The 24,322-nt window shown below is 46.2% G+C and overlaps 1 protein-coding gene across 1 annotated transcript; it reads left to right on the top strand.

Moving 5' to 3' along the window:
- Positions 1-1,760: 1,760 nt before the first annotated feature.
- On the top strand, positions 1,761-24,081 carry LOC124291276 (mesenchyme-specific cell surface glycoprotein-like). Its single transcript, XM_046728249.1, is given in 12 exon segments — positions 1,761-1,896; positions 2,316-2,506; positions 2,625-2,891; positions 3,205-3,270; positions 3,273-3,408; positions 5,375-5,516; positions 5,885-5,999; positions 6,479-6,643; positions 22,089-22,145; positions 22,528-22,760; positions 22,870-23,093; positions 23,940-24,081. Coding segments are annotated over 12 exon segments (1,734 nt in total). The 5' UTR covers positions 1,761-1,864; the 3' UTR covers positions 24,046-24,081.
- The last annotated feature ends 241 nt before the right edge of the window (positions 24,082-24,322 follow it).

A 24,322-nucleotide genomic window follows, 5' to 3' on the forward strand; every position in this document is an offset into this window, starting at 1 on the left:
AAGTTCTATTTACACACAATCAAACTTCTCAGTAACAAACCTGGTTCCGGTACACCCAACTCTACGCCCTAGACAGTGGGCTGTCAGATCATATGTACACAGAGAGATAATACACATTTACAGAGTGGGACATGAGATCAGATCATATGTACACAGAGAGACAATACATATTTACAGAGAGATAATACACATTTACAGAGTGGGACATGAGATCAGATCATATGTACACAGAGAGACAATACATATTTACAGAGTGAGACATGAGATCAGATCATATGTACACAGAGAGACAATACATATTTACAGAGTGAGACATGAGATCAGATCATATGTACACAGAGAGACAATACATATTTACAAAGTGAGACATGAGATCAGATCATATGTACACAGAGAGACAATACATATTTACAGAGTGAGACATGAGATCAGATCATATGTACACAGAGAGACAATACATGAGAGTGAGACATGAGATCAGATCATATGTACAGAGAGACAATACATATTTACAGAGTGAGACATGAGATCAGATCATATGTACACAGAGAGACAATACATATTTACAAAGTGAGACATGAGATCAGATCATATGTACACAGAGAGACAATACATATTTACAAAGTGAGACATGAGAGATCAGAAAGTGAGACAATACATACATGAGATCAGATCATATGTACACAGAGAGACAATACATATTTACAGAGTGAGACATACAGAAGTACACAGAGAGACAATACATATTTACAGAGTGAGACATGAGATCAGATCATATGTACACAGAGAGACAATACATATTTACAGAGTGAGACATGAGATCAGATCATATGTACACAGAGAGACAATACATATTTACAAAGTGAGACATGAGATCAGATCATATGTACACAGAGAGACAATACATATTTACAAAGTGAGACATGAGATCAGATCATATGTACACAAAGAGACAATACATATTTACAGAGACAATACATATTTACAGAGTGAGACATGAGATCAGATCATATGTACACAGAGAGATAATATGTATGTAGAGACGGTACATACGACTTAATTACACCGTGGAACATACTCTCGTAATATTTTTATTCCTTGCATCTTTTACATCTGCACTGTGATTAAAGAAATGGACAGCGGGAAAGCAGTGTATAATGTTTTACTTCATTAATTACCAACTGAATAAGTCACAGCAAACTAAATATGCTCCCCGCAGTGATGTAGTCTTCACTATCCCATCGTATGCTCCCCTACTACCTTTTATTTTTGTCAGAATATCATACAACCCGGGTACAAGATGCGGGTTACAATTGATCTTCACCAACCCATGTTTGTCGTAAGAGGCGTCTAGAATGGTCAGACTCGCTGATCGGTTGATGCATGTCGTCGTACCCAAATGTTCAATGCTCATGATATCAATCACTGGGTTGTCTGGTCCAGACTCGATTATTTACAGACCACAGCATATAGCTTGAGTATTGTTGAGTGTGGCGTTAAACAACAAATAAACAAACAATATGCTTGTAAAGAATGTTGCTATACACAACGGACTTCGGACCTTTCTTATGAATCGGTACATCAAATCACCAGAAGTCCAAACACGGGGGACAAAAAGCAAATCCGCCCAAAATACCAATTAGGATTTCATTTTTTATATGATCAGATTTGCTACCCTTTAGCTTCTTCGCAGTCAATTAAACTTCGTCCTGTTATTTTATTGCGAATCTCAAGAACACAGTTCTGTACATTCGTATTCTACTTCGTGGTAGTGGCGCGTCACAGCTGATGGTATCACATTTGCAGGTGTGTACATTTGAAGGCGTGGGTGCACTGGGAACGTCCAGGTGCATACTTGCGACATATGTTGGAGCAGACGGCTCTTTCTTCTTCAAGGTAAGATTTGCTACAGTTCACTCAACAAACCACAGATCAGGTGAGGTCCTTGTGCCACCACTACACAACAGAGGAACTGTGTTTAACAGTTCTTTTAGGTCTGCATAACCTTTACTATTGTCATTACAATCTAGAGGGCAAATGGAAATATCAGAACTCAGGTTTCCTTATGTAATTGTGATGGAATGTTGGAATTAAAATGAGATAGTGTGGCAGAATATCGGGGTGGGTGCGACTGGAACATTTGTTGTTTGCACCAATCGGCGCAATGCACGTGTGTTTGATGGTAATGGCTGGGTGTTTGGCTTATTTCATACTTCGGGTGTCAGTCAACAGCATGGTATTCAGCTAGAACCTCATCGCTGATTCTGACACAGATGGATGACTTGGATGTATGACATGATGTTGTTTGGCTTCAGACGTCTTCTCGGCACAATGCACGTGTGTTTGATGGTAATGGTTGCCCTACTGGGCGTGGCCTATGGCGTGGTGGTTCTGAAAGAAGCATCATATCTGAGACTCCCTAACCGTAACGGCCAGTACGTCGTCAACAGCAGAACAGCCAGGGAGAGCGCCTATGATGACACCAGGAATTACCTCTATGTTGTTGGTGAGTCCTGTATTTCGTATACCTTGCTGTCGTAGTGATGCAGGTTTGGATAGAATGCATCAGAATTCGAGCGACAAACACCCATCTGGTTTTTAACATGTCAGTTTTACATTGTCAGGTCGTGACACGGCTATGTTGCACGTCATCTCCCTCGCCGACCCCGCCAACCCACAGGAAGTCTACACTTACAATTTCGACACTGCCAGCGACGGCCGCCCCCTTGACGTGGAGTTGTGTCGGGCGTCGGGGGTCACACCCACACTTGCCATCACCTTTGACGGTCAAGATTCTGTGGCGTTTGAAGGACACGTCGTTCTTTACAACCTGTTTGAGAGCAGCACAGATACACTCACTCCCATCAACCCAGTAGATCCAAGGATTACCGGTCAGTTGAAATCTTTGTAACTGAATTTACAAAGTCACTTCGAGCTTTCCCCTGCACGTTAAAGTGACACGACGTAATTTAACTGGAATACTGTTCAAAGCGGTTGTAAACACACTCACTCACTCCTCAGTAATCAGTCTTCAGGTACACATATAATTGACATTTGCAGAAATTTAAGGGGGTCTTCGTGATTAACAAGTCATAGTGTTATCTACATAATGCGCACCGTTTAGTAACTTGGAACAGCTTTATGTAATTACATAATCATACTGATGTATAACTGTGTCCTACAATATGACCTGTTCCTGTCCAGTGGGAGCCCATCCTGAAAATATGAAGTTCACCTCCGACTGCCGTCGTCTGATCGTATCTAACGAGGGGAGCCGCGGGTCGTTGAGGGCACTTTCTATGACCCCGAAGGGACAGTTTCTGTGATCACATTCTCCACAACGCCTGGCGCGATACCACCAGTCACTACCATCGACTTCAGAAAATTCGACCAGCCGTCTGAACTCATGTAAGCTCTATGTGCAAGAGACATTCTAGAATCAATAGTATGTTTCAGCCTTCCTACCGGGTATGCGAGCGATCTATGACCGAACAACTAGGCCTTGATCGCACTCCCTCGCATAAAGTCGTAGTGGAGTAGCGGTTGGACCTCCGTGAGGTCTCTGTCGTCGCCGAAAGCATCGCCTACGATCGCCAACGGTCGCGTTAGGCTTGGCGAGTGTAGAGATTGGTACTGCACACTCGCACAACTTCCAACTCACACTGAGGTCGCGAAATCGGTAGCAGCATGATCGCACAAGTCTCAATAAACTAGCAGGTAGCGCGCAGGTCCGTCGCACCTACTCGTAAGGCGTTCACCGTGCGGTTCCTTTGCACGGTGCAAATTTGGAGGCTCAGGAGCAGCGTTGTTGTCGTATAGTTCTATCCCTTGTCTCCATCCACCTAATATGACGTGATTGTCAACTTCATGGCGTTCTGGATGTCTGGGTACCTCAACCTCATGAGTTTGTGAAGTACTATACATCACTCTCTTATGGTGTGGACAATTTCAGGGTCTTGATACAACACAGGTATCAGGCATCCCCATCTGTTAGCCATAATACCGGAGGCATTCTTTACCGCACGACTTCCTCTTAACATACGGTAGTTGTAGATCAATTCCTCCTTGGTCATGTTCCTCTTAGACCATGGCTTCCTCATAAATGTTCTTAAGGCAAATGCATCATCGACCAGTATGAAGTATGGCAAGTTCCTTGGTTGACCATCTGCGTCAGCGTCAGCCTGTTGCATTGGTTCAGGAGGGGGAGAGCAAGTGTACCAGTCTCCAAGCGGCCTTTCAGATCCGATGCATTGAACATTTTGGGTCTGACTGGTGTCCAAGACCTCCAGTATCCACCCATAGGAACCTGTAGTTGTAGTCCACAAGCGCCAGGAGAACGATGGAGTAGCAGCTTTTGCAGACACACCAGTACTTGCTTCCATTCAGTAGAGGTGCACGGATTTTGATGCGCTTTCCATCCAGGGCCCCTATGGCGCCATCTAAGTTCGAATTGTCTTCCACTCATCTGGTGTAGTAGGAGTCTTGAATAGCTCGTCTCTGTTGACATCCACAATAACCTGGCAACTTGGGGTACCATGCGGTGTATTGATGACTTGCTCACCCTGTAGCTGTAAGCCTTGCTTGGATACTGGTCACCAGTGGCGAGGTATCTTAATGTCAGTGACAGTTTCAACCCTGCTTCCAAAGAGGGTCTGTAACTGTTGCCTTTTCCAGTGATGCTGGGCCCTATTCGGAACTGATTTGGATTGTCCTGCTTCAGCTTATGGACAAGGTCGTAGTGCTCACAGTGTGCCTGACTCGCCTTAGGGGTGAGCCAATTTCAGACCCACATCTGGCGGTGTCGCCTTCTTCTTCCTTCACGTTGTCTCATCATTGCCAAGGTGTAGTTAATAACATCATTCAGTTGCCAGTCAATCGCAGTTGTCACTGTGATTTCGACCTGGTCGGCTCCGTTCGGCAGAAGCGCGCCAAGGGCCACGACCGCATTGCGACCTAGTTGCGATACGTAAGACCGTTCGCACCTGTCTCAACCATGTCGCCATAAAAATGAAAATTCTAAAAACATTTGGTCGTAGTCAAATCGCACTCCCTGTTCGGTAGAAACGCAAAGGTGCGATCAGTCGCCAAAACGTACGCGACCAGAGCGATCGCTGGTCGCAGCCAGGTCTCAGACAGGTCGCGTCTCGGTGTAAACATACCGATCGCTGGTCGCAGCCAGGTCTCAGACAGGTCGCGTCTCGGTGTAAACATACCGATCGCTGGTCGCAGCCAGGTCTCAGACAGGTCGCGTCTCGGTGTAAACATACCCTTAATGAATGAAACATGTATTTGTATAGGAGGCATTATGAAGACAACCTGGTCCAATGCACGTATTAATCGTCATTCGCTGATTTGACTCCTTTAACTCCTTTAGCCCGATACTGGATCAAGGCGTCCGCTATTGGCTTCGCCGTGACCCTAACGATGCCACCAAGATCATCGATTTCTCCCAGAACGTTGAGCCGGAGTATGTGGCCATCTCACCCAGTAATGGGTTCGCATACATTACCCTTCAGGTGAGTAAATGCACGTGTATAAAGCACAATATCTATCTATAACTGAAGAAAGTGAGTGAGAGAGCTTTGAACGTTGAAACCTTTTGACAATATTATAGTGGAAAGATCGAAGAAACTTTGCTACATGACACCGACTGTATTGACAGGCCCATGTGTGTGTAGTGTCTTGGCGTGCCTGCACATCATGTGTAGAGAACACCCTTGTCATCATGCAACAGCTTTAATGCTTGTCCCAAGTGATCATATACTGATCATGTTGCTATGATAACTGCATAATAATCAGAGAGTTGGCAATTAAAATTAATTTACGTATAACGTGCACATATCTATGTGGGGACATGGCCTGATACTTGAGAAGATCATTTCAGGAAAATAATGCTATCGCAAGGATCGACTTGGAGAACGGTGTGATTACCAGCCTTTATGCAATGGGCAACAAATCATGGGAATTCCTCAGTCTGGACGCAAGTGACAGAGACAACGGTGAACATACTCGCATCAGCTTTACTTTGCAGACCGCAAACTTACACAACTGAGTAAACCAGAACTGTCCTACACAGTATCACAGAGAAACTAGTTCTGATTAAGTGCCAGTATATTTCGTCTGCTATAAGAGGAGACACTGAAGATTTAGGCTGAAGGCAGGATTCAAATACAACCCTCGTTCCTCAAGTGATTTATATACAAAATGGAAATCACCCAGGGGAACGACCTCACAGTGTATAAAATACTTGATTTACGCTCGAAATATTATCACCTACCTCAGTGACTTAAATACAAGATCGTCACGATATGGCTGAAATATTGCCGATGTGACGTTAAATAGTAACTCACTCACTAAATACAAGAATGTAGACACAGACGGATTTGTTGTCAATGCCTGCAGACATATGATGCCCTTGTACATGAATATCAACCAAGATATACGGCAAGATTTCTAGGTGTTGTAATGGGTATTGTAGGTATCGTGATGGCATCGAGGAACATCCGGAGTTTGTACCAACCCGACAAAGTGGCTTTCTTCACCTGGGGTGCTGATGTTCCTTACCTAGTGACAACTGACGAGGGGAGACCAACCAACATCCCCGGGGTCACCTTCCAAGACTACTCAAGAGCTTCATCACTGAGTAGGTACAGTGGGCATGAAGAGCACGTATTTCCGTTAGTAATGGTCATCGTAACATAAAACAGCACCACTGTATTGCTTTGTTAACTACTCGCCCGCACAATTGACTGCACTAATGTTGTATTTACACGGAGAAGAAATTTCTACTGATTGATCCGAGACGACTGGAAAGAACTTAGGGTTGGTGAAAGCTAGGAGGCAATATTAACACTTGTCATTCATTGAAGGGAGTGTAGGTGTATTTATCGGATTTCCATACAGGTAAACGTGAATATCTACTTTGAGCTCTCACAGACAATGCATTGCACTGACATTTTTTGGTACAAATGGCCATATCCAGTTTGGAAAGGCCGGCACAGTTTGGTCTCTTACCTTATGACACTAAGAACGTGATACCTGTTAAATGGTTTGAAGCCAAGAGTGGTTAAACTTTGAAGCTTTTATTCACAACACATCATTTGATAAGAACTGTGATTAGGATGAAATTTGGAACCCATAAGTGACTGATAGTGAGCAACGTTTGCTGAAAATGAAGGACTATTTAAAAATATCTGTGCGCGATGAAATATACATAAACCAGTGTTTAAAACTCCCAAAATTCCAAGCCAGACAGCCGGACTGGTAACTTAAAAAAATTACCGGATACAAACTTGCCTGTCCGGTTTTCAACAATAAAAAACTGACTGCCATTGCCAACTCGCGCAAGCTCCATTCACTGTTTGTAGGCATCGCAGTGAACTACATAGCACTAACAGCTAGGCTATGCACCGAGTTTAGGTAAACTGAAAGTACATGTGTTATGATTGGTTATCGTAACATGAACTGTACAATCGTATGTAGTTTAACATAATTTTTATAATACCTTAAACACCTCAAACTGACGACACGAGAACCTGTCGGATATTATGAAATATTTACTCTTAGGGGTAAAAATATGTACCAGACCACCGAAATTTGACCGTCCGAGATGAATATAGACCGTTCCGGGCAGGCGGGAATTTTAAACGCTGCATAAACCTATATTTTCCTTTTTGTACCACAATTTGCAGGGACTATTTGTCTACTTTGACTACCACATTAAAAAGTAAGCATACCTTTCGTCCTTTTGTCAGCCATTTTTTCAATTCAAATCAATTCAAATAAAGATATGACATTTTGTAATCCTCATTATTGAAGCTTTACACGAGTTTCAACTTCCTTGACAGTAGATTTTGACTGTGCTGTCCATATCAGTGTCTGTCAGCCTACTGGTAGTTTAGTGATCTGTCAATGATAAGTTAAACTTATCGTGAAATGTTAATGGCGATTGTCTAACCCAGAAAACATTCAGACGTTGGCCCAACGTTGGGCAAACGTCCGAATGCTATCTGGGAAGGTGTTACACAATAAAGCATTAAACTACTATATCATTCTGCCCAAAATATGGGTGATGCTGACTGATCTGCTTGTCCTCATTGTGGGTGTCCATATGGTGTCTATGTACAGCGAATATGGGTGGCACTGGCTGATCTGCTTGTCCTCACTGTGGGTGTCCATATGGTGTCTACGTACAGCGAATATTGGTGGCACTGGCTGATCTGCTTGTCCTCACTGTGGGTGTCCATATGGTGTCTACGTACAGCGAATATGGGTGGCACTGGCTGATCTGCTTGTCCTCACTGTGGCTGTCCATATGGTGTCTACGTACAGCGAATATGGGTGGCACTGGCTGATCTGCTTGTCCTCACTGTGGGTGTCCATATGGTGTCTATCTACAGCGAATATCGGAGACACTGGGTGATCTGCTTGTCCTCACTGTGGGTGTCCATATGGTGTCTATCTACAGCGAATACGGGTGACACTGGCTGATCTGCTTGTCCTCACTGTGGACGTCCATATGGTGTCTATCTACAGCGAATATGGGAGACACTGGGTGATCTGCTTGTCCTCACTGTGGGTGTCCATATGGTGTCTATCTACAGCGAATATGGGAGACACTGGGTGATCTGCTTGTCCTCACTGTGGGTGTCCATATGGTGTCTATCTACAGCGAATACGGGTGACACTGGCTGATCTGCTTGTCCTCACTGTGGGTGTCCATATGGTGTCTATCTACAGCAAATATGGGAGACACTGGGTGATCTGTTTGTCCTCACTGTGGCTGTCCATATGGTGTCTATCTACAGCAAATATGGATGACGCTGACTGATCTGCTTGTCCTCACTGTGGGTGTCCATATGGTGTCTATCTACAGCGAATACGGGTGACACTGGCTGATCTGCTTGTCTTCACTGTGGCTGTCCATATGGTGTCTATCTACAGCGAATATTGGTGGCACTGGCTGATCTGCTTGTCCTCACTGTGGGTGTCCATATGGTGTCTATCTACAGCAAATATGGGTGACACTGGGTGATCTGCTTGTCCTCACTGTGGGTGTCCATATGGTGTCTATCTACAGAGAATATGGGTGACACTGGCTGATCTGCTTGTCCTCACTGTGGCTGTCCATATGGTGTCTATCTACAGCGAATATGGGTGACACTGACTGATCTGCTTGTCCTCACTGTGGGTGTCCATATGGTGTCTATCTACAGCGAATATTGGTGGCACTGGCTGATCTGCTTGTCCTCACTGTGGGTGTCCATATGGTGTCTATCTACAGCGAATATGGGAGACACTGGGTGATCTGCTTGTCCTCACTGTGGATGTCCATATGGTGTCTACGTACAGCGAATATGGGTGGCACTGGCTGATCTGCTTGTCCTCACTGTGGGTGTCCATATGGTGTCTATCTACAGCGAATATGGGTGACACTGGCTGATCTGCTTGTCCTCACTGTGGCTGTCCATATGGTGTCTATCTACAGCAAATATGGGAGACACTGGCTGATCTGCTTGTCCTCACTGTGGGTGTCCATATGGTGTCTATCTACAGCGAATACGGGTGACACTGGCTGATCTGCTTGTCCTCACTGTGGATGTCCATATGGTGTCTATCTACAGCAAATATGGGTGACGCTGACTGATCTGCTTGTCCTCACTGTGGCTGTCCATATGGTGTCTATCTACAGCGCATATTGGTGGCACTGGCTGATCTGCTTGTCCTCACTGTGGCTGTCCATGTGGTGTCTATCTACAGCGAATATGGGTGACACTGGCTGATCTGCTTGTCTTCACTGTGGCTGTCCATATGGTGTCTATCTACAGCGAATATGGGTGACACTGGCTGATCTGCTTGTCCTCACTGTGGCTGTCCATATGGTGTCTATTTACAGCAAATATGGGAGACACTGGGTGATCTGCTTGTCCTCACTGTGGGTGTCCATATGGTGTCTATCTACAGAGAATACGGGTGACACTGGCTGATCTGCTTGTCCTCACTGTGGATGTCCATATGGTGTCTATCTACAGCAAATATGGATGACGCTAACTGATCTGCTTGTCCTCACTGTGGCTGTCCATATGATGTCTATCTACAGCGAATATGGGTGACACTGACTGATCTGCTTGTCCTCACTGTGGGTGTCCATATGGTGTCTATCTACAGCGAATATTGGTGGCACTGGCTGATCTGCTTGTCCTCACTGTGGGTGTCCATATGGTGTCTATCTACAGCGAATATGGGAGACACTGGGTGATCTGCTTGTCCTCACTGTGGCTGTCCATATGGTGTCTACGTACAGCGAATATGGGTGGCACTGGCTGATCTGCTTGTCCTCACTGTGGGTGTCCATATGGTGTCTATCTACAGCGAATATGGGTGACACTGGCTGATCTGCTTTTCCTCACTGTGGCTGTCCATATGGTGTCTATCTACAGGAAATATGGGAGACACTGGGTGATCTGCTTGTCCTCACTGTGGGTTTCAATATGGTGTCTATCTACAGCGAATACGGGTGACACTGGCTGATCTGCTTGTCCTCACTGTGGATGTCCATATGGTGTCTATCTACAGCGAATATGGGAGACACTGGGTGATCTGCTTGTCCTCACTGTGGGTGTCCATATGGTGTCTATCTACAGCGAATATGGGTGACACTGGCTGATCTGCTTGTCCTCACTGTGGGTGTCCATATGGTGTCTATCTACAGCGAATATGGGTGACACTGGCTGATCTGCTTGTCTTCACTGTGGCTGTCCATATGGTGTCTATCTACAGCGTATATGGGTGGCACTGGCTGATCTGCTTGTCTTCACTGTGGCTGTCCATATGGTGTCTATCTACAGCGAATATGGGTGACACTGACTGATCTGTTTGTCGTCACTGTGGGTGTCCATATGGTGTCTACGTACAGCGAATATGGGTGGCACTGGCTGATCTGCTTGTCCTCACTGTGGCAGTCCATATGGTGTCTACGTACAGCGAATATGGGTGGCACTTGCTGATCTGCTTGTCCTCACTGTGGGTGTCCATATGGAGTCTACGTACAGCGAATATGGGTGGCACTGGCTGATCTGCTTGTCCTCACTGTGGGTGTCCATATGGTGTCTATCTACAGCGAATACGGGTGACACTGGCTGATCTGCTTGTCCTCACTGTGGCTGTCCATATGGTGTCTATCTACAGCGAATATGGGAGACACTGGGTGATCTGCTTGTCCTCACTGTGGGTGTCCATATGGTGTCTATCTACAGCAAATATCGATGACGCTGACTGATCTGCTTGTCCTCACTGTGGCTGTCCATATGGTGTCTATCTACAGCGAATATGGGTGACACTGGCTGATCTGCTTGTCTTCACTGTGGGTGTCCATATGGTGTCTATCTACAGCGAATATGGGTGACACTGGCTGATCTGCTTGTCTTCACTGTGGGTGTCCATATGGTGTCTATCTACAGCGAATATGGGTGACACTGACTGATCTGCTTGTCCTCACTGTGGGTGTCCATATGGTGTCTATCTACAGCGAATACGGGTGACACTGGCTGATCTGCTTGTCTTCACTGTGGCTGTCCATATGGTGTCTATCTACAGCGAATATGGGTGACACTGGCTGATCTGCTTGTCTTCACTGTGGGTGTCCATATGGTGTCTATCTACAGCGAATATGGGTGACACTGGCTGATCTGCTTGTCCTCACTGTGGCTGTCCATATGGTGTCTATCTACAGCGAATATGGGTGACACTGGCTGATCTGCTTGTCTTCACTGTGGCTGTCCATATGGTGTCTATCTACAGCGTATATGGGTGGCACTGGCTGATCTGCTTGTCTTCACTGTGGGTGTCCATATGGTGTCTATCTACAGCAAATATGGGAGACACTGGGTGATCTGCTTGTCCTCACTGTGGGTGTCCATATGGTGTCTATCTACAGAGAATACGGGTGACACTGGCCGATCTGCTTATCTTCACTGTGGATGTCCATATTGTGTCTATCTACAGCAAATATGGATGACGCTGACTGATCTGCTTGTCCTCACTGTGGGTGTCCATATGGTGTCTATCTACAGCAAATATGGGAGACACTGGGTGATCTGCTTGTCCTCACTGTGGATGTCCATATGGTGTCTACGTACAGCGAGTATGGGTGGCACTGGCTGATCTGCTTGTCTTCACTGTGGGTGTCCATATGGTGTCTATCTACAGCGAATATGGGTGACACTGGCTGATCTGCTTGTCTTCACTGTGGATGTCCATATGGTGTCTATCTACAGCAAATATGGGTGACACTGGCTGATCTGCTTGTCCTCACTGTGGGTGTCCATATGGTGTCTATCTACAGCAAATATGGGAGACACTGGGTGATCTGCTTGTCCTCACTGTGGGTGTCCATATGGTGTCTATCTACAGAGAATACGGGTGACACTGGCCGATCTGCTTATCTTCACTGTGGATGTCCATATTGTGTCTATCTACAGCAAATAAGGATGACGCTGACTGATCTGCTTGTCCTCACTGTGGCTGTCCATATGATGTCTATCTACAGCGAATATGGGTGACACTGACTGATCTGTTTGTCCTCACTGTGGCTGTCCATATGGTGTCTATCTACAGCGAATATGGATGACACCTACTGATCTGCTTGTCCTCACTGTGGTTGTCCATATGGTGTCTATCTACAGCGAATATGGGAGACACTGGGTGATCTGCTTGTCCTCACTGTGGTTGTCCATATGGTCTCTACGTACAGCGGATATGGGTGGCACTGGCTGATCTGCTTGTCCTCACTGTGGCTGTCCATATGGTGTCTATCTACAGCGAATATGGATGACACCTACTGATCTGCTTGTCCTCACTGTGGTTGTCCATATGGTGTCTATCTACAGCGAATATGGGAGACACTGGCTGATCTGCTTGTCCTCACTGTGGGTGTCCATATGGTGTCTATCTACAGCGAATATGGATGACACTGGCTGATCTGCTTGTCCTCACTGTGGCTGTCCATATATGGTGTCTATCTACAGCGAATATGGGTGGCACTGGCTGATCTGCTTGTCCTCACTGTGGCTGTCCATATGGTGTCTATCTACAGCGAATATGGGATGACACCTACTGATCTGCTTGTCCTCACTGTGGTTGTCCATATGGTGTCTATCTACAGCGAATATGGATGACACTGGCTGATCTGCTTGTCCTCACTGTGGGTGTCCATATGGTGTCTATCTACAGCGAATATGGATGACACCTACTGATCTGCTTGTCCTCACTGTGGTTGTCCATATGGTGTCTATCTACAGCGAATATGGGAGACACTGACTGATCTGCTTGTCCTCACTGTGGGTGTCCATATGTTGTCTATCTACAGAGAATATGGGGTGACACTGGCTGATCTGCTTGTCCTCACTGTGGCTGTCCATATGGTGTCTATCTACATCGAATATGGATGACACCTACTGATCTGCTTGTCCTCACTGTGGTTGTCCATATGGTCTCTACGTACAGCGAATATGGGTGGCACTGGCTGATCTGCTTGTCCTCACTGTGGCTGTCCATATGGTGTCTATCTACAGCGAATATGGATGACACCTACTGATCTGCTTGTCCTCACTGTGGTTGTCCATATGGTGTCTATCTACAGCGAATATGGGAGACACTGGCTGATCTGCTTGTCCTCACTGTGGGTGTCCATATGGTGTCTATCTACAGCGAATATGGATGACACTGGCTGATCTGCTTGTCCTCACTGTGGCTGTCCATATGGTGTCTATCTACAGCGAATATGGATGACACCTACTGATCTGCTTGTCCTGACTGTGGTTGTCCATATGGTGTCTATCTACAGCGAATATGGGGAGACACTGACTGATCTGCTTGTCCTCACTGTGGGTGTCCATATGTTGTCTATCTACAGAGAATACGGGTGACACTGGCTGATCTGCTTGTCCTCACTGTGGCTGTCCATATGGTGTCTATCTACAGCAAATATGGATGACGCTGACTGATGTGCTTGTCCTCACTGTGGCTGTCCATATGATGTCTATCTACAGCGAATATGGGAGACACTGACTGATCTGCTTGTCCACACTGTGGGTGTCCATATGGTGTCTATCTACAGCGAATATTGGTGGCACTTGCTGATCTGCTTGTCCTCACTGTGGCTGTCCATATGGTGTCTATCTACAGCGAATATGGGAGACACTGGCTGATCTGCTTGTCCTCACTGTGGATGTCCATATGGTGTCTATCTACAGCGAATATGGGTGGCACTGGCTGATCTGCTTGTCTTCACTGTGGCTGTCCATATGGTGTCTATCTACAGCGAATATGGGTGACACTGGCTGATCTGCTTGTCTTCACTGTGGCTGTCCATATGGTGTCTATCTACAGCGAATATGGGTGACACTGGCTGATCTGCTTGTCCTCACTGTTGGTGTCCATATGGTGTCTATCTACAGAGAATACGGGTGACACTGGCCGATCTGCTTATCCTCACTGTGGATGTCCATATTGTGTCTATCTACAGCAAATATGGATGACGCTGACTGATCTGCTTGTCCTCACTGTGGCTGTCCATATGATGATTATCTACATCAAATATGGGTGACACTGACTGATCTGCTTGTCTTCACTGTGGCTGTCCATATGGTGTCTATCTACAGCGAATATGGGTGACACTGGCTGATCTGCTTGTCCTCACTGTGGCTGTCCATATGGTGTCTATCTACAGCGAATATGGGTGACACTGGCTGATCTGCTTGTCTTCACTGTGGCTGTCCATATGGTGTCTATCTACAGCGTATATGGGTGGCACTGGCTGATCTGCTTGTCTTCACTGTGGGTGTCCATATGGTGTCTATCTACAGCAAATATGGGAGACACTGGGTGATCTGCTTGTCCTCACTGTGGGTGTCCATATGGTGTCTATCTACAGAGAATACGGGTGACACTGGCTGATCTGCTTATCTTCACTGTGGATGTCCATATTGTGTCTATCTACAGCAAATATGGATGACGCTGACTGATCTGCTTGTCCTCACTGTGGGTGTCCATATGGTGTCTATCTACAGCAAATATGGGAGACACTGGGTGATCTGCTTGTCCTCACTGTGGATGTCCATATGGTGTCTACGTACAGCGAGTATGGGTGGCACTGGCTGATCTGCTTGTCTTCACTGTGGGTGTCCATATGGTGTCTATCTACAGCGAATATGGGTGACACTGGCTGATCTGCTTGTCTTCACTGTGGATGTCCATATGGTGTCTATCTACAGCAAATATGGGTGACACTGGCTGATCTGCTTGTCCTCACTGTGGGTGTCCATATGGTGTCTATCTACAGCAAATATGGGAGACACTGGGTGATCTGCTTGTCCTCACTGTGGGTGTCCATATGGTGTCTATCTACAGAGAATACGGGTGACACTGGCCGATCTGCTTATCTTCACTGTGGATGTCCATATTGTGTCTATCTACAGCAAATATGGATGACGCTGACTGATCTGCTTGTCCTCACTGTGGCTGTCCATATGATGTCTATCTACAGCGAATATGGGTGACACTGACTGATCTGCTTGTCCTCACTGTGGCTGTCCATATGGTGTCTATCTACAGCGAATATGGATGACACCTACTGATCTGCTTGTCCTCACTGTGGTTGTCCATATGGTGTCTATCTACAGCGAATATGGGAGACACTGGGTGATCTGCTTGTCCTCACTGTGGTTGTCCATATGGTCTCTACGTACAGCGGATATGGGTGGCACTGGCTGATCTGCTTGTCCTCACTGTGGCTGTCCATATGGTGTCTATCTACAGCGAATATGGATGACACCTACTGATCTGCTTGTCCTCACTGTGGTTGTCCATATGGTGTCTATCTACAGCGAATATGGGAGACACTGGCTGATCTGCTTGTCCTCACTGTGGGTGTCCATATGGTGTCTATCTACAGCGAATATGGATGACACTGGCTGATCTGCTTGTCCTCACTGTGGCTGTCCATATGGTGTCTATCTACAGCGAATATGGGTGGCACTGGCTGATCTGCTTGTCCTCACTGTGGCTGTCCATATGGTGTCTATCTACAGCGAATATGGATGACACCTACTGATCTGCTTGTCCTCACTGTGGTTGTCCATATGGTGTCTATCTACAGCGAATATGGATGACACTGGCTGATCTGCTTGTCCTCACTGTGGGTGTCCATATGGTGTCTATCTACAGCGAATATGGATGACACCTACTGATCTGCTTGTCCTCACTGTGGTTGTCCATATGGTGTCTATCTACAGCGAATATGGGAGACACTGACTGATCTGCTTGTCCTCACTGTGGGTGTCCATATGTTGTCTATCTACAGAGAATATGGGTGACACTGGCTGATCTGCTTGTCCTCACTGTGGCTGTCCATATGGTGTCTATCTACATCGAATATGGATGACACCTACTGATCTGCTTGTCCTCACTGTGGTTGTCCATATGGTCTCTACGTACAGCGAATATGGGTGGCACTGGCTGATCTGCTTGTCCTCACTGTGGCTGTCCATATGGTGTCTATCTACAGCGAATATGGATGACACCTACTGATCTGCTTGTCCTCACTGTGGTTGTCCATATGGTGTCTATCTACAGCGAATATGGGAGACACTGGCTGATCTGCTTGTCCTCACTGTGGGTGTCCATATGGTGTCTATCTACAGCGAATATGGATGACACTGGCTGATCTGCTTGTCCTCACTGTGGCTGTCCATATGGTGTCTATCTACAGCGAATATGGATGACACCTACTGATCTGCTTGTCCTCACTGTGGTTGTCCATATGGTGTCTATCTACAGCGAATATGGGAGACACTGACTGATCTGCTTGTCCTCACTGTGGGTGTCCATATGTTGTCTATCTACAGAGAATACGGGTGACACTGGCTGATCTGCTTGTCCTCACTGTGGCTGTCCATATGGTGTCTATCTACAGCAAATATGGATGACGCTGACTGATGTGCTTGTCCTCACTGTGGCTGTCCATATGATGTCTATCTACAGCGAATATGGGAGACACTGACTGATCTGCTTGTCCACACTGTGGGTGTCCATATGGTGTCTATCTACAGCGAATATTGGTGGCACTTGCTGATCTGCTTGTCCTCACTGTGGCTGTCCATATGGTGTCTATCTACAGCGAATATGGGAGACACTGGCTGATCTGCTTGTCCTCACTGTGGATGTCCATATGGTGTCTATCTACAGCGAATATGGGTGGCACTGGCTGATCTGCTTGTCTTCACTGTGGCTGTCCATATGGTGTCTATCTACAGCGAATATGGGTGACACTGGCTGATCTGCTTGTCTTCACTGTGGCTGTCCATATGGTGTCTATCTACAGCGAATATGGGTGACACTGGCTGATCTGCTTGTCCTCACTGTTGGTGTCCATATGGTGTCTATCTACAGAGAATACGGGTGACACTGGCCGATCTGCTTATCCTCACTGTGGATGTCCATATTGTGTCTATCTACAGCAAATATGGATGACGCTGACTGATCTGCTTGTCCTCACTGTGGCTGTCCATATGATGATTATCTACATCAAATATGGGTGACACTGACTGATCTGCTTGTCTTCACTGTGGCTGTCCATATGGTGTCTATCTACAGCGAATATTGGTGGCACTGGCTGATCTGCTTGTCCTCACTGTGGGTGTCCATATGGTGTCTATCTACAGCGAATATGGGAGACACTGGCTGATCTGCTTGTCGTCACTGTGGGTGTCCATATGGTGTCTATCTACAGCGAATATGGATGACACTGGCTGATCTGCTTGTCCTCACTGTGGCTGTCCATATGGTGTCTATCTACAGCGAATATGGGTGACACTGGCTGATCTGCTTGTCCTCACTGTGGCTGTCCATATGGTGTCTATCTACAGCGAATATGGGTGACACTGGCTGATCTGCTTGTCCTCACTGTGGCTGTCCATATGGTGTCTATCTACAGCGAATATGGGTGACACTGGCTGATCTGCTTGTCTTCACTGTGGCTGTCCATATGGTGTCTATCTACAGCGAATATGGGTGACACTGGCTGATCTGCTTGTCCTCACTGTGGCTGTCCATATGGTGTCTATCTACAGAGAATACGGGTGACACTGGCCGATCTGCTTATCCTCACTGTGGATGTCCATATTGTGTCTATCTACAGCAAATATGGATGACGCTGACTGATCTGCTTGTCCTCACTGTGGCTGTCCATATGGTGTCTATCTACAGCGAATATGGGTGACACTGGCTGATCTGCTTGTCTTCACTGTGGCTGTCCATATGGTGTCTATCTACAGCGAATATGGGTGACACTGGCTGATCTGCTTGTCCTCACTGTGGCTGTCCATATTGTGTCTATCTACAGCGAATATGGGTGACACTGGCTGATCTGCTTGTCTTCACTGTGGCTGTCCATATGGTGTCTATCTACAGCGAATACGGGTGACACTGGCCGATCTGCTTATCCTCACTGTGGATGTCCATATTGTGTCTATCTACAGCAAATATGGGTGACACTGGCTGATCTGCTTGTCCTCACTGTGGCTGTCCATATGGTGTCTATCTACAGCGAATATGGGTGACACTGGCTGATCTGCTTGTCTTCACTGTGGCTGTCCATATGGTGTCTATCTACAGCGAATATGGGTGACACTGGCTGATCTGCTTGTCCTCACTGTGGGTGTCCATATGGTGTCTATCTACAGAGAATACGGGTGACACTGGCCGATCTGCTTATCCTCACTGTGGATGTCCATATTGTGTCTATCTACAGCAAATATGGATGACGCGGACTGATCTGCTTGTCCTCACTGTGGCTGTCCATATGATGATTATCTACATCAAATATGGGTGACACTGACTGATCTGCTTGTCTTCACTGTGGCTGTCCATATGGTGTCTATCTACAGCGAATATTGGTGGCACTGGCTGATCTGCTTGTCCTCACTGTGGGTGTCCATATGGTGTCTATCTACAGCGAATATGGATGACACTGGCTGATCTGCTTATCCTCACTGTGGGTGTCCATATGGTGTCTATCTACAGAGAATACGGGTGACACTGGCCGATCTGCTTATCCTCACTGTGGATGTCCATATTGTGTCTATCTACAGCAAATATGGATGACGCTTACTGATCTGCTTGTCCTCACTGTGGCTGTCCATATGATGATTATCTACATCAAATATGGGTGACACTGACTGATCTGCTTGTCTTCACTGTGGCTGTCCATATGGTGTCTATCTACAGCGAATATTGGTGGCACTGGCTGATCTGCTTGTCCTCACTGTGGGTGTCCATATGGTGTCTATCTACAGCGAATATGGGAGACACTGGCTGATCTGCTTGTCGTCACTGTGGGTGTCCATATGGTGTCTATCTACAGCGAATATGGATGACACTGACTGATCTGCTTGTCCTCACTGTGGCTGTCCATATGGTGTCTATCTACAGCGAATATGGGTGGCACTGGCTGATCTGCTTGTCCTCACTGTGGCTGTCCATATGGTGTCTATCTACAGCGAATATGGGTGACACTGGCTGATCTGCTTGTCTTCACTGTGGCTGTCCATATGGTGTCTATCTACAGCAAATATGGGAGACACTGGGTGATCTGCTTGTCCTCACTGTGGGTGTCCATATGGTGTCTATCTACAGCAAATATGGATGACGCTGACTGATCTGCTTGTCCTCACTGTGGCTGTCCATATGGTGTCTATCTACAGCGAATATGGGTGACACTGGCTGATCTGCTTGTCCTCACTGTGGCTGTCCATATGGTGTCTATCTACAGCGAATATGGGTGACACTGGCTGATCTGCTTGTCTTCACTGTGGCTGTCCATATGGTGTCTATCTACAGCGAATATGGGTGACACTGGCTGATCTGCTTGTCCTCACTGTGGCTGTCCATATGGTGTCTATCTACAGCAAATATGGATGACGCTGTCTGATCTGCTTGTCCTCACTGTGGCTGTCCATATGGTGTCTATCTACAGCGAATATGGGTGACACTGACTGATCTGCTTGTCGTCACTGTGGGTGTCCATATGGTGTCTACGTACAGCGAATATGGGTGGCACTGGCTGATCTGCTTGTCCTCACTGTGGGTGTCCATATGGTGTCTACGTACAGCGAATATGGGTTGCACTGGCTGATCTGCTTGTCCTCACTGTGGCTGTCCATATGGTGTCTATCTACAGCGAATACGGGTGACACTGGCTGATCTGCTTGTCCTCACTGTGGCTGTCCATATGGTGTCTATCTACAGCGAATATGGGAGACACTGGGTGATCTGCTTGTCCTCACTGTGGGTGTCCATATGGTGTCTATCTACAGCAAATATGGATGACGCTGACTGATCTGCTTGTCCTCACTATGGCTGTCCATATGGTGTCTATCTACAGCGAATATGGGAGACACTGACTGATCTGCTTGTCTTCACTGTGGCTGTCCATATGGTGTCTATCTACAGCGAATATGGGTGACACTGGCTGATCTGCTTGTCTTCACTGTGGCTGTCCATATGGTGTCTATCTACAGCGAATATGGATGACACTGGCTGATCTGCTTGTCTTCACTGTGGCTGTCCATATGGTGTCTATCTACAGCAAATATGGGAGACACTGGCTGATCTGCTTGTCCTCACTGTGGCTGTCCATATGGTGTCTATCTACATCAAGTATGGGTGACACTGACTGATCTGCTTGTCTTCACTGTGGCTGTCCATATGGTGTCTATCTACAGCGAATATGGGATACACTGGGTGATCTGCTTGTCTTCACTGTGGCTGTCCATATGGTGTCTATCTACAGCGAATATGGGTGACACCGACTAATCTGCTTGTCCTCACTGTGGTTGTCCATATGGTGTCTATCTGCATCGAATATGGGAGACACTGACTGATCTGCTTGTCCTCACTGTGGGTGTCCATATGGTGTCTATCTACATCGAATATGGGAGACACTGACTGATCTGCTTGTCCTCACTGTGGGTGTCCATATGGTGTCTATCTACAGCAAATTTGGGTGGCACTGGGTGATCTGCTTGTCCTCACTGTGGGTGTCCATATGGTGTCTATCTACAGCGAATATGGGTGACACTGGCTGATCTGCTTGTCCTCACTGTGGGTGTCCATATGGTGTCTATCTACATCGAATATGGGAGACACTGACTGATCTGCTTGTCCTCACTGTGGGTGTCCATATGGTGTCTATCTACAGCAAATTTGGGTGGCACTGGGTGATCTGCTTGTCCTCACTGTGGGTGTCCATATGGTGTCTATCTACAGCGAATATGGGTGACACTGACTGATCTGCTTGTCCTCACTGTGGGTGTCCATATGGTGTCTATCTACAGCGAATATGGGATACACTGGGTGATCTGCTTGTCCTCACTGTGGATGTCCATATGGTGTCTATCTACAGCGAATATTGGTGACACTGGCTGATCTGCTTGTCCTCACTGTGGGTGTCCATATGGTGTCTATCTACAGCGAATATGGGTGACACTGACTGATCTGCTTGTCCTCACTGTGGATGTCCACATGGTGTCTATCTACAGCGAATATTGGTGACACTGGCTGATCTGCTTGTCCTCACTGTGGGTGTCCATATGGTGTCTATCTACAGCGAATATGGGTGACACTGACTGATCTGCTTGTCCTCACTGTGCGTGTCCAGATGGTGCATACCTACAGCGAATATTGGTGACACTGACTGATCTGCTTGTCCTCACTGTGGGTGTCCATATGGTGCATACCTACAGCGAATATTGGTGACACTCTAAATTTGTTTTATGTTTAGTTGGAATATGGTTCATCATTCATCATTCCACTGCGACATTTTTTCTCAGAGTTGTTAATGACCTCAGATGCATCGTTTATTCTTGAGAAATGGCAAATTATATTTCCCTCAGTCAGATGCCATAAAAAGTCGACACGTTTGGTTAAATTCTACGAGAATGAGTGTTTATGTTCTCCTTATATCCACGCACTTTCTGTTTATATGTGACAAATCATGTTATACATGTTATCTTGTTTTCATACGTTTCCAGCTTGGAATGTTGATGATACCACCCTCGAATCCGAGTTGGGCGATGACACAGAACTAGGTACAGACCATAGCGAGTGTATATTGTGAGTGATTTGCTTAACGGCTGCCACGTGGACACAATCCCTGGCAGCCTGTAAGTAACTGATTTTTGACACGATGACCCACAGTCGTACCTGTCACAGAGCCTTGACCACCCGATCCTCATTCGACGGCTCTTACTGATGACCATTTGTGACCAACTATAAAGTTATGATGTAACTCGGCAAGCCCAATACAACTCTAATCTTCATCTTGACCTACAATAGATGCAGACACTATTCAATGAGATCTAGCATCTATAGTACCAATGGATGCTTCAGTGTCATAGAGGCTTTAGAAGCATTCACTAGTTCAACAAATCTACTATGTGTGTATACTGTTTGTATATACAATTCCTGCAGGTCGCCTGTACGTCAGCAGTATTGATGGTTTTGACGTCACGCCGAACGTCCCCTATGCTTTCGGCGGACGTGGGTTCTCTATCTGGAATACACAGTCGATGGCCCGAACCTGGGAGAGCGGTGACGAGCTGGAGAGATACAGTCGCCAGTACGTCCCGGATACATTCAATGGTAACTGCGCCACCTTCTCCCAAACCCCAGTGCAGGAGATGGATGCTAGATCAACATGGATGGTGAGAGTACAAACCACTTATGCATCGAAATCATTATAAGTTTATTTCCATGCCTAACTTCTGGATAGTACCTTTTCTCCATATTAATCACAGTATTTGTTAATTCGAGGGTCCGGAACCCAATTCTGTGGCTGTTGGCAACTTCAATGGAAAAACAGTGATGGTGATAGGAAGCGGGAGGAACGGCATGCTCTACGTCTATAGCCTGCAGCCAACAACCAGTACCCCTGTCCCAGAGTTCCAGAGCGTGCACAGAGCTGGGGAAATAGACGCAACATGGGAAACTCTGTACGCCAGGGAAGATATGGGAGATGCCATAATTTCTGACATTAAGTAAGTTTTACAGGTCCCCGATGCACTACTGTCATTTTACATGTTAGGACACGTGTATGAGAGATTAGTGGATGTGGATGTTGTTGGCACATAAGATGGTTTCTAACAAAGCCACATGGTAATATGTTAGAACATGGGCAATTCCTCCTGAAGAAACACACCCTCATGTATCTGAGCATAAACAAGATATATGTTTTGTTACTCTGCTCAAACATAGTGTTTAAACATTCCCCGCTTGTAGGGTGTCATTCTCGATTTTTTTCACTTTAGTAAAAGGTTGTAAAATCTCCTTGAGCCATTAGTGTTGCTAATATTTGATTATTCTAAGTAACAAATTGGCTCTTTACTCTTTCTTTAACACAGTAATTGTGATTTGACTGGTGGGCTTCAGACTGCTAGAACGTAGAGATGCTACATGGAATAGGTTACTAAAAAACTGGGCATTTATATATCGGGTGTCGTTCTAATCCCTGTAACCTTGCACCAGGCCATCAGAGGTAAACGTTACTGCCCAGGTGATGAAACCCTTAGTTTCTATGCTCGGCGACTATGTACGCGTCGTAACAAATCGCCACATTCAAGCCAAACACCAGCGCATCACTGTTATGTGCTCCACATGCGATGTGATGTTCACAGACAATGTTGTCTGGATATACACGTGTTAACAATTAACACCACTCTCTTTTCTGGACAGAAGACTGCAGCATCCCCACTGACACTGTTCATGCTAGTTGTGTACAGGAGCACAGAGCTTAAGGGTGTTTGTACACAACAGATCACGTTGTGTGGTAAATGTGTGCATGTAGAACAACGGAGACCTTCAAGTCATAATGATTTGTTCTTCAGGTTCTCGAGTACTGGGACTCCTATGGTGATTGTGACGTCTGAGGCCAGTGGAAGCGTGTCTGTCTACACTCTAGCTGACGAAGCATGGCCAACATCCGAGTTGTAAATCCTCACAACTTTTACAATAAACATGTCATCAGTTTCCGTTCGTTATAAACTCCCACATCACATCAACACATCAACCGTCAGTCTTTGCCAGCATAACCTATCCCCCTACCATAGCATACCAAAATCATTTATCCACTTACCAGAATCATATATCCTTGCACTTCCGAAACAGAAAGTCTAGTACATGCATCTTAGCTATAGTTTAATAGATACATTTGCAATGTGGAAATATATATTCTGCCATCAATCCCAACGCTATGGACTGACAGAATAAT

The sequence above is a fragment of the Haliotis rubra genome, unplaced genomic scaffold, assembly GCF_003918875.1.
Source record: "Haliotis rubra isolate DU_JTF1 unplaced genomic scaffold, ASM391887v1 Scf489, whole genome shotgun sequence".
NCBI lineage: Eukaryota > Metazoa > Mollusca > Gastropoda > Lepetellida > Haliotidae > Haliotis > Haliotis rubra.